Source organism: Hoplias malabaricus, chromosome 16, assembly GCF_029633855.1.
Source record: "Hoplias malabaricus isolate fHopMal1 chromosome 16, fHopMal1.hap1, whole genome shotgun sequence".
Classification (NCBI taxonomy): Eukaryota; Metazoa; Chordata; class Actinopteri; order Characiformes; family Erythrinidae; genus Hoplias; species Hoplias malabaricus.
The window spans coordinates 12,778,061-12,796,085 of NC_089815.1; the positions used below are offsets into that span (position 1 = coordinate 12,778,061).

The 18,025-nt window shown below is 39.9% G+C and overlaps 1 protein-coding gene across 5 annotated transcripts in view; it reads right to left on the bottom strand.

Annotated features, from left to right (window-relative positions):
- Window positions 1-18,025, bottom strand: part of ptprsa (protein tyrosine phosphatase receptor type Sa) — a 403,088-nt gene that overhangs the window by 75,780 nt on the left and 309,283 nt on the right. For 3 of the 5 annotated variants that reach the window (XM_066647370.1, XM_066647367.1, XM_066647368.1), the window contains 4 exons: window positions 15,632-15,719; window positions 14,159-14,386; window positions 12,472-12,632; window positions 1,561-1,676 (listed from right to left, as the gene is read on the bottom strand). In XM_066647370.1, coding sequence (XP_066503467.1) covers window positions 1,561-1,676; window positions 12,472-12,632; window positions 14,159-14,386; window positions 15,632-15,719 — 593 coding nt within the window. The remainder of the gene's footprint in view (window positions 1-1,560; window positions 1,677-12,471; window positions 12,633-14,158; window positions 14,387-15,631; window positions 15,720-18,025) is intronic. The other 2 variants (XM_066647371.1, XM_066647369.1) reach the window with 1 other exon arrangement.

Genomic DNA, 18,025 nt, shown 5'->3' on the forward strand with positions numbered 1-18,025 from the left:
GCCCAGGTAAGATGCTTCTGGTGTTGCTTCTAGGTCATGAGTAGCTTGACACAAGGAATGTGACAATTGTAGCCCATGCCCTGTATATGTCTGTGTGGTGGCTCTTGAAGCCTCTTGAAACACTGACTCCAGCAGCAGTCCACTCCCTGTGAATCTCCCCCAAATTGTGAATGGCCTTTTCTTGACAATCCTTTCAAGGTTGGGGTCCCTGTTGCTTGTGCACTTTTCCTACCACATATTTCCCTTCCACTCAAACTTCCATTAATATGCTTGGATACAGCAGGAGGGTGTCAATGATTGCCTTCTGGACATCTGTCAAGTCAGCAGTCTTCCCCATAATTGTGTAGCCTACTGAACCAGACTAAGGGACCATTTTAAAGGCTTAGGAAACCTTTGCAGGTGTTTTGTGTCGATTATTCTAGATATTTTCTGAGATGATTTCTTTTGGATTTTTATTGGCCATAATCATCAACATTAAAAGAAATAAACATTTGAAATACAGTCTAACGAATCTACATAATAAATTAGTTTAACGTTTTGAATTGAATTACTGAAATAAATTAACTTTTTGATGATATCCTAATTTATTGATATCCACCAGTATATTGCCAAAGGCATTCACTGACCTATCTAAATAATTGAATTCAGGTGTTCCAATCAATGTAGTCATATTGATGATGGGTTGTTTTTCGGAGTTGCGCACTGCCCTTTAGTTCCAGTGTAAATACTTCAGCATACCAAGAGATTTGACAATTTCATACTCGCACCATTGTAGGAAATGGTGCGAGTATAACTCACAACTCACAACAATCAGCTTGACTAATATACTATGAGCAATAACACTGGTCAGCAAAAACAGGAAATTACCTCCTAGTTTTTACACTCACTGTCCATTTTATCAGCTCTACTTACTCTATAGGTGTCTTCTTTTGTTCTACAAAAAAGCTACTTCATCTGTTGCTCAGCAACTAATGCAGCAGTGCTGTGTCTGACTCCCTTGTACTAGCACAACATAATTTAACATGCAATGACCATGTCAGCCTCACTGCAGTGCTGAGAATATTCCATAACTAAAATACTTGCTCTTTGGTTGTCCAGTTGGGGCCCTGACCATGGAAGAACAGGGTCAGTGGGAAGAATACAGAGAAACGGACTACAGTCTGTAATTGTAGAATATTTTAGGGCAGAGTATGCAGAGAAACAAAGGGCACTTATATGGTTAGTGGAGCTCATAAAGTAGGCAATCATTGTACAAACAAGGAGGTCACATGATATTGTCTGATCTGTAGAAAATAATATATGATATATATTTTTTATATTTTGAATATTCACTATGTGTCTGCGTGGGTTTTCCTCCGTGTGCTCTGTATCCTCCCACAATCCAAAAACACATGTCTATAAGTTGTGTCAAATTGGTGAAGAAAGCGGTTACATATAACGAATAAATGACTGAATAATTTTAGCGATTTCTTACACTAATGAACCAAAGTGAAGCCCTATCTCAGAGAGTCTATAAATGGCTCACCACTAATTTATCAATTGCAAGAAGTATATACAAACCTGGCGTTTGAAAATTGATGCGCCTCATCTCCACAGGGTCAGTAGGATGGTGTGGTGTGATGTCAGCATTGTTGAGCAGACATTTTGTGCGTGGTTCTGATTCTTTTCTTTTGCTACTTAAATGGGGAAAAAATAACAAATAAAAACACCATGAAGAATACATTTAATAAAAAAAGATGTACAGAGCATGTACAACACTTCAGAAGACTACAACACACGGCAGCACAAGCTACACCCAAAGAAACCCATGAAAATGCAACCAGTTTTTTGCCTTTCTGCCCTTATCTAATTAAAAACACATTTTATTCAGAGGCAAATAATTTTCTTTTCTTCTTGCCCCTGAAAACAACAAAAATAATGCTACGCCTTACCTGTCAGGTTTGCTGTTTCCAAAGAAAGCAAGGGGAATTAAATAAATATATAATGGAAATGAACAAAACAACACAAAAAAATAAAGAGAGAGGAGAAAGCAAAAAAATCATTATGGCACATATAAATTCACAGGTCACGTGCCAGAGGTATGGAGAGGAATTATTGCCAAATTAAAAAGCAATCACTGCAATAGGACAATGTGAAATTCAATCCACACATGTCATTGTGGTCTTTCAATGGTTCTTTAATAAAGACATGGATGCCAGGAGCGTAACCACGACTGGGCCTGGGTGGTCCACTCAACTAGAACTAATTCCCTGTGTGTGATTTCACATTTGTGGATACACTAATTTCTGACTGTTCCGTACAAACATACATTCAAGTCGCATTCAGAGCTGGAGCGCTTTGAGACTGTTGCGACAGATTATTTGTTTGAGACACGCTGCTCTTCCTCAGCCAGAAGGAGGAGCGGATACTCCACAACTCCTAAACTTAGAACGCGTTTCTCATTGGCCGTCACTTTTATTAAGCCAATGGCAGCCAAAGTTGTTTGTCCTTCATTCATGGCCAGAGTCTCAGTACCTCCTACAGTTTTTTTTTTTTTTTTGCTGTAGCGCTGAGAGCAGTAGCGGTAATATCATGGAAAGGCATCAGCATCTTACGTTCGGGTGACACTGGAACATGCCAGTGACATCGGCACCTTACATACAGGTGACAGTGACATTTGCCATTGAAATTGGCATCTTACGTTTAGGTGACAGTGGCATATGCCAATGGTATCAATTTTTATTTTGGTGACAGTGGCATATTGTACTTTCCAATTCGGACGTCAGTCACATGCTGAGCAGAGTGAATGCACGAAAGGCAGCTGGCCCTGATGGTGTACCTGGCCGTGTGCTAAGAGCTTGTGCTGTGGAACTTGCGGGTGTCTTCACTCACATTTTTAATGTTTCGCTTGCCCAGGCAGCTGTACCATCCATCTTTAAGTCTGCCACTATTGTGCCTGTGCCTAAGCACGGTACTGCTTCAGAGTTAAATGACTTTCGACCTGTTGCACTCACCCCAATAATTTCCAAGTGCTTTGAAAGACTAGTTCTTTCCCACTTGAAATCCTGCCTGCCTGCTACGCTGGACCCACACCAGTTTGCCTATCGTAGCAACAGATCCACCGAGGACGCCATCTCAACAGCACTACACACTGCACTAACCCACCTGGACTGTCAAAACTCATATGCGAGAATGATGTTCATCGATTTTAGTTCTGCACTCAACACAGTGATTCCGTCTATGCTGATATCCAAACTCAACCAACTGGGTATCAGCACATCACTCTGCCACTGGATTTTAGACTTCCTGTCTAACAGACCCCAAACTGTTAGATTAGGCAGCCTTCATTCATCAACCATCACCTTGAACACTGGCGTTCCACAAGGTTGTGTTCTGAGCCCGATTCTGTACTCTCTCTTCACCCATGACTGTGTACCTGCCTATGGTTCAAACACCATAGTCAAATTCGCAGATGACACCACGGTGATAGGCTTGATTACAGATAATAATGAAACAGCCTACCGGGATGAAGTACAGCATCTGTCCTTGTGGTGCCACAACAATAACCTGGTACTAAACACGCTCAAAACAAAGGAGATCATAATGGACTTCAGACGGACTAGGAACCAAGCTCACACCCCCATTTACATCAACGGAACTGCAGTAGATCAGGTGCCCAGTTTCAAGTTCCTTGGTCTCCACATTTACAATGATGTCACCTGGTCCTTGAACTCCTCCGTCCTCATCAAAAAGGTGCAGCAGCGCCTCTATTTTCTTCAGAGTCTGAAGAAAGCTCACTTGTGTCCCAGGATACTAGTGAACTTTTACCGCTGTACCATCGAAAGCATACTTACCAACTGCATCTCTGTATGGTACGGCAGTTGCTGTGCTGCAGACCGCAAAGCTCTCCAGCGGGTGGTAAAAACAGCACAGCGCATCATAGGCACAGAATTACCTACCACCGAGGACATCTACCATAAACGCTGCCTGGGCAGGGCAAGAAACATCGTCAAGGACATCACCCACCCAAATCATGGACTTTTCAGCCTTTTACCATCTAGCAGACATTACAGGATCCTCCATTCCCGCACTAACAGGCTTCGTAACAGTTTTTTTCCTGAGGCTGTTATCCGGATGAACACTATTCAGGCACTTTAAACAAACATTGCACAATCATTACATTGCACCTTCTGTAAAGTTGTATTTAATTTATCCTTCAGTACTTAATTCATCACCTACACAATGTTACTTTGTTTACATGTTTTATATTTCAATATGTATATATGGTTACTTTAACTACCATAATCACAATGTCATATCACAACTGCACTTTAATCACAATCCATAATCATAATGTAATTTAACAACTGCACTTTATGTAAGTAATCACAACTGCACTTTATGTAAATTATGTAAATAATGTTATATATTGCACTTCTGGTTAGATGCTAACTACATTTCATTGGCCCTGTACTTGTACTCTGCACAATGACAATAAAGTTGAATCTAATCTAATCTAATAATACGGCGATGACATTGACATCCGTTTTTACATTGGCATATACTCCATTGTTGAATGTCAGCCAGTAGCCTAAGTTTAGCTAGCACATGAATATTTAGGCTTTAACTAGCACACATATGCTACTAGCATGTAAATGGACCAAACAAGTAGCTAGCTAGCTAGCTAACATGCGACAAACATAGCATCCCATATACGCACACAGTCCACTATAACTGTGTTTATGGACAATTGAACTACAAGCTTTTCCCATTCTAATATCATGATATATGTCTGTGTTAGGCATAAAAAGCCAACTGAAAATATAGGTGCCAGTATATAATATATAGGTGCTAGTATGGCAAGTCGCTTTAACATTAATTGAAGTTGTGTAATAACATAATTTTGGGAGTAGGACCACGCCCAAACTCCTCTTCTCAGCCCTATATATACCCCGCAAATTCACGTCATTTCCGCGTCAGAAAAACTCTCTTCATTTAGTTCAGGAGACGGATTTTGACTTGACTGCTTCACTACGTCAGCTCGCTCCTCCGCGCTGTGTATTTCCTGCTGATCCCCATATTCGTATTCAGCCATTATAAAACCCACTGAGGCGTCTATTTTAAACTTGCTCCCACCTCCACCCCGTCTCTCCTTTTTCTGATTTTCATTTATCCAACGGGGAGTGGGGGGTGGGGGGGAGTTTGTCATCTGGTAAATCATAAATCCTGAATTAGTATTAAAGATTAAAATTCGACTAGTCAAAAATACACTTTCAGATATCTGGATTCAATGTGTAATTTTCCCCCATGCCGCAACGGTTGCCATATGTGTTCATGTTAACCGAATTTGGGCTTATTTCCCTGTAAAGTCGCTTACATCGTAATAACACCAGTCGATGCTCAGTCATTGAGAAATGTTTATGAGTTTATTTACATGTCAGGGATTGGGGGAAATGCAGAAAATATCTACAACACTGAAGTTGGCTTCTTATTCGCCAGCTTCTTATTCAGATATTCTGCTCCACCTTAAATGATGCAGTAATTGCATTCTGTCGCCAATAGATGGCATGACCATACCGTGGAAATAATACACCATCCATCCATCCATTATCCACTGCTTATCCGGGTCCGGGTCATGGGGGAAGCATTCAGAGTAAAGAAACCCAGACCTCCCTTTCCCCAGCCACTGCTTCCAGCTCCTCCAGGGGTATACTGAGGCATTCCCAGGCCAGTCGAGACATGTAGTCTGCCCCAGGGCACCTCCTCCCCGTTGGACATGCCCAGAACATCTCACCAGGAAGGCGTCCTGGAGGCATCCAGACCAGATGCGCGAACCACCTCAATTGGCTCCTCTTGACATGAAGGAGTAGCTGCTCCACTCTGAGTCTCTCTTGACATCATCCGCAAAAAGCAGACATGGAATCCTGAGACCACCAAACCCGGCACCTTCTGCCACTTGGCTATGCCATGAAATTCTGTCCATAAAAATTATGAACAGAACCGGTGACAACGGGCAGCCCTAACGGAGTCCAATTCTGACTGGTTTCCTTACTGCCTGCCATACGAACCAGACTCCTGCTCTGTTTATACAGGGACTGGATGGCTCGTAGCAAAGAGCCCAGTACCCCATACTCCCAGAGCACCCCCCAAAGAATATCCCGAGGGACACGGTCAAATGCCATCTCCAGATCCACAAATCACATGTAGACTGGTTGAGCAAACTCCCACACACCCTTCCGGATCCTAGCGAGGATAAAGAACTGGTTCTGTGTTCCACGACTGGGGCAGAATCCTCATTGTTCCTCTTGGATCCGAGGTTCAACTATCAGTCAGACTCTCTTCTCCAGTATCCCCGCATAGACCTTACCGGGGAGGCTGAGGAGTGTGATCCCCCTATAGTTGGAACATACCCTCCGATCTCCCTTCTTAAAAAGGGGAACCACCACCCCAGTCTGCCAATCCAGAGGCACTGCCCCCGATGTCCACGCGATGTTGCAAAGACGTGTCAGCCAGGACAGCCCCACAACATCCAGAGCCTTGAGGAACCCGGGGCGAACTTCAGCCACCCCAGGGGCCCTACCGCAAAGGAGAAATATTACATGTTTGGCTTATTTTCATGGGCATATGTAGCAAGCCCAAAAAGGCAATACCATTTTAGAAAAAAGCCTACCCATGACTAAATATTTGTAAGTGACTTTACTGCAAATATAAAACCAAATTCCACTATAATATGCAGACCTGGCAACTTTTACATGACGCTAAAATGGGCTATGTATGTCAGCTACATTTTGACAAGTCAAAATAATCATTTAAGATATCATATACTTCTAAACTGGCGCTAGAGATGAGGTGTAAATTGTGCCACTGCGGTATATCACCTTACTGATGCACCACTAGGTGCTGGCACCTATAAATGACTTTCAGTTGTCAGCTTTTTGTGCTTGATACAGACATATATCGTGATATTAGAATGGGAAAAGCTTGTAGTTCAGTTGTCCATAAACAAAGTGACAGTGAATTGTGTGTGAATATGGGATGCTATGGTAGCATGTTACTTGTTTGGTCCGTTTACATGCTAGTAGCATACGTGTGTTAGTTAGCTATAGCCTAAACATCCATGTGCTAGCTAAACTTAGGCTACTGGCAGATGTTCAACAATGAATTGGAGTATATGTCAATGTAAAAATGGATGCCGATGTCAACGGCATATGCCACTGTCACCTGAAAATAAGATGCCGATTTCAACGGCATATGCCACTGTCACCCGTACGTGAGGTGCCAATGTCACTGGCATGTGCCAGCATCACTCGAACGTAAGATGCTGATGCCTTTTCATGTTATTACTGCCTCTCACTTGAGAGGAACTGCTCAGAGCTGGGAACTTGCAGCTGCTTTCAGACAGAACTAATGTAGCGCCGTGTCCTGGAGAAACTACATTTCATTCTGTGACGACAATAAAGCTGACTGACTTTAAGAATCAAAGTAATTCTTTATACATAAATATCACATTAGATACGCCCCTGGCATCCATGAAGCCTTGAAGAACTATGCCCCAAATTCGGTAGTGGACTGTGATTGCTTTTCAATTGTGGCACGAAAACAGCACTGCTCTCAGCTGAAATGCAATCCCTGCTTTGCATTTTGCTTTGGCATTCACAGTGCCAAACAGTGGAATACAATACAGCTAAACTGATTGCATTTTTCAGTGGTTTGTGTTCAATTCTGACACGAATTGCATTTAATTTTTAAAATGCAAATCCTTGTGAATTACTTTAAGTAAAGAAATCAAGTAATGTGAAAACAATGTAGTAGCGATTTTGCTTTTAATTTTAGCACATTTTCTTCATGTTAGTTTGGAAAAGCAATGACATGTGTGGATTGCATTTCATGTTGTCCTATTGCAGTGATTGCTTGTTAGTTTGGTACTAATTCCTCTCCATACTATGATAGAGTTTAGGGCCACGGCATTTATAAAAAAAAAAAAAAAAAAAGACCACATGGGTAATGTTGGAATAATTTCAGTATAATCCTGAGAAGGAAGTCAGAACATTTAGAGAAACACTGTTTTAGGTTTATTTATAATAAGATGTAGACAGACAAACTCAAAGTTTGTGCACCATAGAGTGAGTTGTGAAAGAAGCAGTCAGTGGGCTGAACAGAATTATTTATTAAATGCATCCACACATCATGACTACTAACCCCATCAGTGCAGCCCCTGACTGCGCTGCATATGGCTTTAGTTTATTGTATGAGTCCATGAGCCGTAACGAGATGGCGCCTCATGGGCATGTCGGAGTTCCACTTGCTCTGGATCGATCATTTTGGTGGTCATTAATTGTATCCTGTGAAACTACATGCCCTCTTCTGACTGGTTCTTGCACCGATTCAGGGTTTAAATACTAATCATAATCTGGTCCTTATGTGGCAGAGGACTGAGAATTTATTCCTGAAATCTATACCATAGTATGACTTCAGCAACACACTACATTTCTCAATTACACGGTGGTTGTATCTGCCCCATTATACATGCAGAAAATTATTCCGACATTATTCTGAGATCATTCTCAAAATTATTCCAACATTTTTCTCAGAATGCTGACTTTATTCTCGAAATCATATGCTTTATTTTTTTCAATGCTGTGGCCCTAAAACTGTCATACTATACAGAAGAAGCTCATCTGCTTTAAAGAAGACCTGTAAAGACAGGGAGGACTAGAAACTATAAAGGCTACTGATTTTTCCTACAATCCTCTTCCTCTCCACCATGGCCATTTTGTTGTCTGGCAATAAGTATATTACTGATTATATATGACATCACTCCTTGCACATCCACAATGGATGAGCAACATTGGAGAAAGTAAATTTCCCTTTAAACTATAAGACATATGAGGCATATATATATGCACACTGCAACATAATATATTAAGAGAAGCAGTTTTTTCTTGTTTTATCAACTGCACATGTTAAGCAAAGAAAAAGTCAGATTAAATAAATGCACCAAATTAAGCATGCCACTATTTTTTTCCTACAACCAGTTCAGTATAAAACATGATGTTTAAATTCAAAATTTATGATTACTCCTTTTAAAATGATTACATTTTCTATATGGTATTAAATGGTCTAAGAGGCATGAATACAAGTTAAGATTGTGCTTAGTTCAAGAATAGTGTTTGATGATATTATAAATGTTTGGCTGTCCCATTTCTTTTTTGCTGCTCATTCACTCCACTCTTGCCAAACATAGCCTGGATGTAACCTATATGATCTACCAGCAGTTGAGTTCAGACCCAAGGGCAAGTGGAGGAAATGATACCCTGCAGAAGATTCACTGTTGGCTTGTCTTGGCTATTAAAGAAGCTCTGTTCCCCTCAACTTTCCAAAGAGGTCAGCCGTGCTTAGCCCGGTTAGAAACTATAACATACTCTAAGATTTGCTTTTAATATTTCATAAACATTGAACATTTTTCTGCTGTGCTTTAGATAGCTGGAGCTTACACTGGAGCTCACACATCCCTTGTCCCTCAGCTTGCACAGATGATATAATTCTATTCGAAATGACAGTACCAATAATTTCTAATGTTAGTTTTCTCCCTTTGCCAATTCCCCTGCCATTAGTAGGCAGTAGTAATTTAAAATTTTAAAGGACCTCTCTCATGAAAAAACTGTTTGATGAAGTAAATAAAAATTAGTGATGTTTCATAAGTATTGTGCACTTCCCAGTCCCTTACAGACTAGTATAAGTGTGGCTCTTCAAATTTACAGTATATATAATACCACCATTAAAATGCTGGGGTTTTGTGTTAAAAAGCTGACCAAGATATAAAATTTCAGATTTAAATCTATGCAGTTCAAAGAATGTGCATAAATGTGAACTCTCTTATAATTAGGCATAATTAGGCAAATATATTCAGTACGCTTCTGCCAACAATTAAAGTGACTCTGTTAAACCCCAAATTTAGTTCAGCAGTTCTAGTAGGATTTTCTTGAAATCTGCTTAGTTGCATCTAACAGCAAAGCCATAGTGTGCAAGGAGCTTACAAAGCATCAAAGGAATCTCATTAGCCAGTTTTCTATTCAAAGGTTTCACATACGTGAAATAAAGAAATTTTGGCCAAAAAAAAAAGTTTCCATCCACTACAGTTATGCAAACTTTAGATTAACTGTAGGCATCAAAACAAGCAAGATAGAGAAATTTCATATAGAGAGATAGAGGGATTTTTTCTTTTTAGGAGAATCATGTGTGTGTGTATTTTTATATTTTTCTCTCGCTGTCTCTGCACCATGCAGAAATCTTCAAGTAAAATTTCCACTTCAGAGCTGAAAACAGGCTCACCCTTATTTTCTCCATTTTTTGCTCTCTCTCTCTCTCAGACAAACACACACACACACACACACACACACACAAACACCCTCACTACTTATGGCTTGAAACATTTTAGTTTATTCCAGTGGTTATCAATCCTGGTCCTGGTGAGCCAGGAGATTTTAGAGATTCCTCTGTTCCCAACACACCCAATGCTACTAATGAGATAATTACCAGGCCCATTTTATGTGCTTTGTGCTTTTTCGATTCAGGTTTTTTTTTTCTTTGCCTATTTTCAAAATTCACAAAAACTATGTGGATGGAATACCCACTATTGTTAACAGGTTTCTGTCAGGAGATGGAAAGAAAATATGGGAGGCTGCCAAGAGGCTTGCAACAGCATTAAAGGAGCTGCAGGAACTTCTGGCAAGGAACAATTCTCACAAAGTAAAACATCTAAGCCTAGCTACAGTTGGCAAAAACCTACATCGAATGTGTTGTGGTCGGATGATACCAATGAACTATAATTTGACTATAATTCCAAATGGTATATTTTTTTCAAAAGCAACATTGTGCATCAACAAAATATCACCATACACATGAAGCATGGTGGTAGCAACATTATGTTTTGTAGCTGTTTTTCTTTTGCTCAAACTGGGGTTTTATTGAGATATCAGTCCATTTTTGGTACAAAACCTTCAGGCCTCTGCTAAAAACCTGAAGATTGAGATAAAATTCACCTTTCTGCACAACAACAGCACAAAGCATACTTCCCAAATCAGCAAAAGAATGGCTTGACAAGAAGAAGGTCAAAGTTTTAGAATGAAACAACCAGAGCCCAGACCTGAAGCCAATTGGAAATCTGGGAGTGACCTGAAGAGGGCTGTGCACAGGAGATTCCCTCAAAATATGACAGACTTGGAATGCTTTTACAAGCAAGAGGGGGGTTAAAGATTGCCACGTCAAGATGTGCCATGGTGATAGACTCCTACCCAAGAAGGGTGAATGCTGTCATAAAATCTATACTGCTCAAAAAAATGAAGGGAACACATAAACAACGCAATGAAACTCCAAGTCAATCACACGTTTCAATCAACATGTCCAGTTAGGAAGTAACACTGATTATGAATCAATTTCACCTGCTGTTGTGCAAATGGAACAGACAACAGGTAGAAATGAGAGGCAATTAGCAAGACAACCCCTATTAATGAGTGGTTCTGCAGGTGGTGACACATTTCTATATTCTCACCCGTGCTGGCTGATGTTTGGTCACTTTTGCATTTTGTCAGTGCTCTCATCCCTAGAGGTAGCATGAGGCAGTGTCTACAACCCAGAGAAGTTGCTCAAGTAGTGCAGCTCAACCAGGATGGCACATCAATGCGAGCTGTGGCAGAAAGGTTTACCAGGAGATACCAGGAGACAGGCCAGTACACCAGGAGACGTGGAGGGGACCTTAGGAGGGCAACAACCCAGCAGCAAGACCGCTACTTCCTCCTTTGTGTAACAGAAGGAGCAGTGCCAGAGCCCTCAAAATGACCTCCGACAGGCCACTAATATCTATGTTTCTGAACAAACTGTCAGAAACAGACTACATAAGGGTGGTATGAGGGCCCGACATCCACAAGTGAGGTTTGTGCTTACAGCTCAACACCGTGCAGGGCGATTGGCATTTGCCAGAGGACATCAAGATTGCAGATTCGCCATTGGTGCGCTGTGCTCTTCACGAATGAGAGAAGGTTCACACTGAGTACGTGACAGACGTGACGAGTTGTAGGGAGGTCAAACAGGCACGTGGAGGCCACACACACTACTGAGCTTCATTTTAACTTGTCTTGAGGAATTTCCACTGAAGTTGGATCAACCTTTAATAATTAATTTGATTAGTAATTTGATTTTCATTCCCAATGGAATAATCATTTTGATTTACATCATCATTTTCATTTTTATGTTATTTTGTTCTCAATGCATTCCACTATGTAATGAATAAAGATTTTCAACTGGAATATTTCATCCATTGAGATCTAGGATGTGTTATTTTAGTGTTCCCTTTATATATATATTTTATATATAATAATATTTTATATTATTTATATAAAAATTCATCTTCAACCCACAAAGACCTGGCAATTTATTATAGGTGCTTAGACATTTTATATCCACTGTTTACAATCTGTCGCAATCTCCACTCACTTTTTGTAGAGTAGAATGGCAATGACTATGCAGATGATGAAGACCACAGCCAGCACAGGGCCCACCACCCAGATCAGACCATCTCCTCCATTTTCCACGGGTTGGTGATTCACGTCTGGGGCCATGATGGGGTCAGAGAAGGGGCTGGACACAAGCATTTTCTGCACACGTAACCACAAAGAACACAGTTTAGGATGTTGTCTAATCATATTTAACCACAGATTTAAAATGAAAGAACAACATTTATTTGCACAATTTTCACAAACCCCACTGACTAACTGGGCAAAATGTATATTAAAATAAAATGTTATGATGTGCAAATAATTTGTAACCCATATTTAATTGAAACTAGTACAAAGAAATCATTTTAAAGGTAGGAACAAAGAACATTACTTGTTTTGTTTTTTTCAAATTGCCCTTGTTCAATTCTAATATATTTGGCTATTCTAAAATATTTGGAACGAGGCAGTTTACCACTTTGTGTCTCCTCTTGTTTTAAGAATAATTCATTCATTCATTATCTGTAACCCTCATCTAGTTCAAGATCACAGTGGGTCTGGAGCCTACCTGACTGCACTGGGCACAAGGAGGGAAAACTGAATGTGGTGCCAGTCCTTCACAGGGCGACACACACTCACACCTATGGACACTTTTCCGTCACCAATCCACATACCAACATGTGTTGGTAATAAGAAGAAAAGGAAAAGGAAATAAGAGCACTTGGAGAAAATCTGTGCAGACACCAGGAGACCACACCAAACTTCTCTGCACTGATGCACCCACATGTCATCATGGATGCACTTAGACTTCTTTTGGATCCTGTTTATATATGGTTTCTTCTTTGCACATGAGTTTTAAATTGCATTTTTGAAAGCAGTAACAAACTGTTCTGAGAAAATGTTTTTTGTGAAAGTGTTTCTGAGACCATGAAGTGATTTCAATACAGAATATCTGTATATATCTGCATTTAATTCAGTGCCACCTAAAGGCCAGAAGGTTACTGCAAGCCAATCCTGGTTTTGGACCTTGTCCGTTGCACATAGAGATTTCTCTGGGGTCTCAGAAATTTTTATTGATTTTATGTACCTCAGATGATCTCCCCATGTTTACTTCTGAAAAATCTCAGCCTCTTTGATATAATCCTATTAAAGCCAATCATGTCTAAAGTTTGCATCTGTACTGTTCAGGAAGTGTGTACACTTTGACCAGTGTTTGTTGACATGTCCCAGATTTTTGGAAGCTGTTACTGGCATCAAATTAAAAATGGGCATATAGGTTTCCAAATGCAATTCTCAATTTTAGTATCTGATATATTGGCTTTGTACAAATTTCAATTAAATATAAGATTTAAAAATAAGTAACTAACATAAAGCACATAAAAATTTTAGCATTTACATAATAGAATGATACAGAACAATGCTGTCCAGCCTTATCCACAATAACAAAATTAGTGCAGGTTTCTAATTAAAGGGAATCAGGAGTACACATAAGACCTGTTGAATAAATAAAAATAGAAACAGATAATTGCAGTAAGGACCTTTAGCCACAATGGCCCATTGTGGATAAGGCTTTCCTCTTTATTGATTTCTAGCATACCTGATTCAGCTCATTAAGATTGTGACGCTTAACTCCTGGTTAAATGGGCTGTGACAGGCTGTCCACCTGTGGCTGAAGTGATTATACTCACTGTGCCAGAGGAGTTGAGCTCAGCGAGGATGAAAAAGACATAATCCTGTCCCGGCTCCAGTGCTCTGTTCTCAAAACCATTGTAGACTATTTGGTTGCCCAGGGTGAAGGTGAGAGGTAGTTCAGTGGGCCTGATGCTGGCAGTGATATATGGTTTCTTCAGCTCCACTTGACGTAGCTGACGAGTGGTGCGTACATGCCTCTGCTTTACATTCATATCCCTGAACAGCTGAGGATGTGAGTGAAGAAAACTGTTTTTTTTATTACAGCAAAGACAATAAATTCGTTCACCATCCTAGTTATTAGGATTAAGGTAAATGCAGAATTTGTTATTGTTTTTAAGAACTACTAAGACTATTAGCAGACTGTAGTGAGGTCTGACCATTACTATGAGTTCACATAGATGTATAACAAGCATAATAACCGTTGCTTTCTATCAGATCAGAAGAGGCTTGTTATCTTCCAAATTATATCACTACTGCAGGTTAAATATGCAATACCTGATCCATTATTTATTCTTTAAAAAATGGCACATCTCAAACTAGGCTTGCCAGGTGATAGATATTTGTCTGAGATGTGTGCTGCTGAATTGAAGGCAGGTTTATTTGTCCAGAGTAAAAGAGAAGTTATAGGCTAAATAACACTAACCCACTCACTGAATGTCGAATGTGTTTTTTTCTCTCTGCTAGTAATTTGCGAGCTGCTGCCTGGAGAAACTGCTTTCTAATTTGTATGAATTTTGGAAACTCAAAACTTTGCTTTGCTGTTACTGCAGATTTACTGTACTGTCACTTCCACAATACTTACCCCAGGACCACTGCCTTCCTATATATGAAATAAGGTAGCAAATCCAAAAACATTTGCAATTATAATACATTGAATGAGAGTCAACTACATGAGACTTAATCATCAGAGGTATATGTCCAATCAAAATTCGAGCTGCAAAAAATCTGGAACCTTTTAATCTAATTCTCTAGGAGTCAGCGGGTACTTGTTGGCAAAGAGCCCAAAATGAAATGAAATGAGTTATCTGCTTGGGGAAAAATGGTCTGGGGAGAAAAAAAAAAAAGATGGAAAAAATGCTGTGTAGGAGTTCACACTTTAAAATGGACTGGCTGGAATGTGGCAGCATCCCAGAACATGAAAGAGAAAAAAGAATAGTATTTCCCCCCTCTCTCAGAAACATCCCATGGGGATGCTTAGTAAAAAGCTGCAGCTATGCTTGACTTCTTTGGCCCATGCTTGGAATCAGACAGGCTAAATTTTACATAGGGAAGTCTGGGTCTCTATCATTCAAAATATTTTAACATTAATAAAAATATATATTTTAGCCTTTGCTACTCTGTGGGCAAATAAGCCAAGTCTGTTTTTCAGTTACCATTTATGATTTTTAAAATTTATACAGAAGTCCAGGGTTCTGAAAAAGTGGACTAAGCAGCAGTTGTATTTACGGAGCCTGTGGAGCAATGCTTACCTCTTCCATGTCTATTTCATCTGGGTTCATGGTATGCCTTATGGGCCCTCGTCCTTTCTTCAGTGGAACCACCACCACATAGATGTACCTGTGAGGGTAAAATGTCACACAGATAAATGATGTACAAAGCAAACAAGAATATTTTAATGTAATTAAAAACATTTAAATGCCCTAAACCCCTGACATTTCCTATTCTACATTGTGCCAAATTACTTCTAGTCTAATCTTAGAGTTATTCATTCATTCATTCATTCATTATCTGTAACCGCATATCCAGTTCAGGGTCATGGTGGGTCCAGAGCCTACCTGGAAGGAGTCACTCACACCTATGGACACTTTTGAGTCACCAATCCACCTACCAATGTGTGTTTTTAGACCATGGGAGGAAACCGGAGAACCCGGAGGAAACCCACACAGACACAGGGAGAACACACCAACTCCTCAGAGACAGTCACCCGGAGCGGGACTCGAACCCACAACTTCTAGGTCCCTGTGTGACTGCACACTACCTGCTGCACCATCGTGCTGCTCTTAGAGTTATTATTCATATTAATTATTTGATGTGATAAAATACAGTTACACATTAAATACCAAATTATAATAAGATTGCAAACCTGCAACTCCTTATGGTGCAATTAAAACAAGGCTCAGCTTATATCTAAGTCATAAACCACTTTTCATTTAGTTCTACAAACACCATTTGAAGAAAATTTGGGACAGTTTATTAAAAATAAATCTGTCATTTGTTCATTCTCTTGAAAGGTTAAATGGACAAATTTACAAAGAAATATTTTCCAATGTTTTCAACTAGACTGTAATTTGTAAATTTAACAAATTTAGAATTTGATACCTGCAAAACATTCCAAAGAAGTTGAGACTGGGCAAAATATGAGTGAAATGTTTATAGAAAATCCATGTCACACTGTTTTGAAGCAACGCTTTACATCAAATCACAACTTTGTCTTTGCAAACCAAAACAGCCCATTGCTCATCACTTCATACTAAAATCTGAAAGAGAACTGTCAACCAGTTTAAACAGAATGTTTTCAATTCAAGATTGCAAAGAATTTAGGTCTTTCATCATGTAAAGTTCTTAATATCATGACAATATTTAAGGAATCTGGGGAAATCTCAGTGCATAATGGCCAAGGGCAGAATGTGTGTGACCATGGAACCCTTAGGCAGTAATGTTGAAGAAACCATCATAATAGACATAGCCACAAGGACTTTTGTTGTTACTTTGGAGAGATATATGCTTCCAGCAAAAAGACACCTCTCCCCGGGAACTTTTCAGCATGAAAATGCCAACATGCCAAACCCGACTGTATTTTGCAAATATAAAAAATACTGAATCTGATACATGCAACACATTCATAATTTATGTCTAGAACACAGCGGCCATCTTGAAAGCCACCATATTGGATCAAGGACAAGTTTTTCCAGTGGGAAGGTGGTCATGTAGCATATCAAATAAATAAAAGGGTTTCCAGTGACTCACCCTGTATATATGCATATGTAGGGATTTAAGAGAAACATATGCTGCCACAAAGGCAATATAGATTCCTGGAAGTCTATGGTTATTTCAGCAAGACTGTGACAGGCTTCATTCTGCATGTACTACAACATGGCTTTGTAGGCACAGTGTGTATACTGCACTGGCATGCTAGTAGTGTAAATGTTTCTCTTATTCAAAATGTTTGGCACTTCATAAAGTGGACAACCAGACAAAGGCAATAACAGTGTGTTGAGCAGCTGCAATTTGGTATTAGAGTTAGATTGGTAAAATCACACTTGCAAAACTAATTTTTTTTTGTAAAGTTTGTATACTTATTTGCCAAACAAAATATGTAGTTAAAAGAAATGGTAATGTAACACAGTAGTAAACATGCTTCTGTCCCAACTTATTTTGAGTGTGTTGGAGGCATCAATAACATGTCTATTATTTACAAAATGTAATTAATTGGTCACTGAAAAAAATTGGAAATCTTTGTACTTTTGTCAGTTTAAGAAAGGCCCATGAGAATTAACAAATGAAAATGGGTTTTGTAGGGCGGCATGGTGGCGCAGCAGGTAGTGTCGCAGTCACACAGCTCCAGGTGACTGTCTGTGAGGAGTTGGTGTGTTCTCCCCATGTCAGTGTGGGTTTCCTCCGGGTGCTCCGGTTTCCTCCCACAGTCTAAAAACACATGTTGGTAGGTGGATTGGCGACTCAAAAGTGTGAATGTGTGTGTGTCTGTGTTGCCTTGTGAAGGACTGGCGCCCCCTCCAGGGTGTATTCCTGCCTTGCGCCCAATGATTCCAGGTAGGCTCTGGACCCACCGCGACCCTGAACTGGATAAGCGGTTACAGATAATGAATGAAAAATGGGTTTTGTATTTTCCACTCAGAAAATAA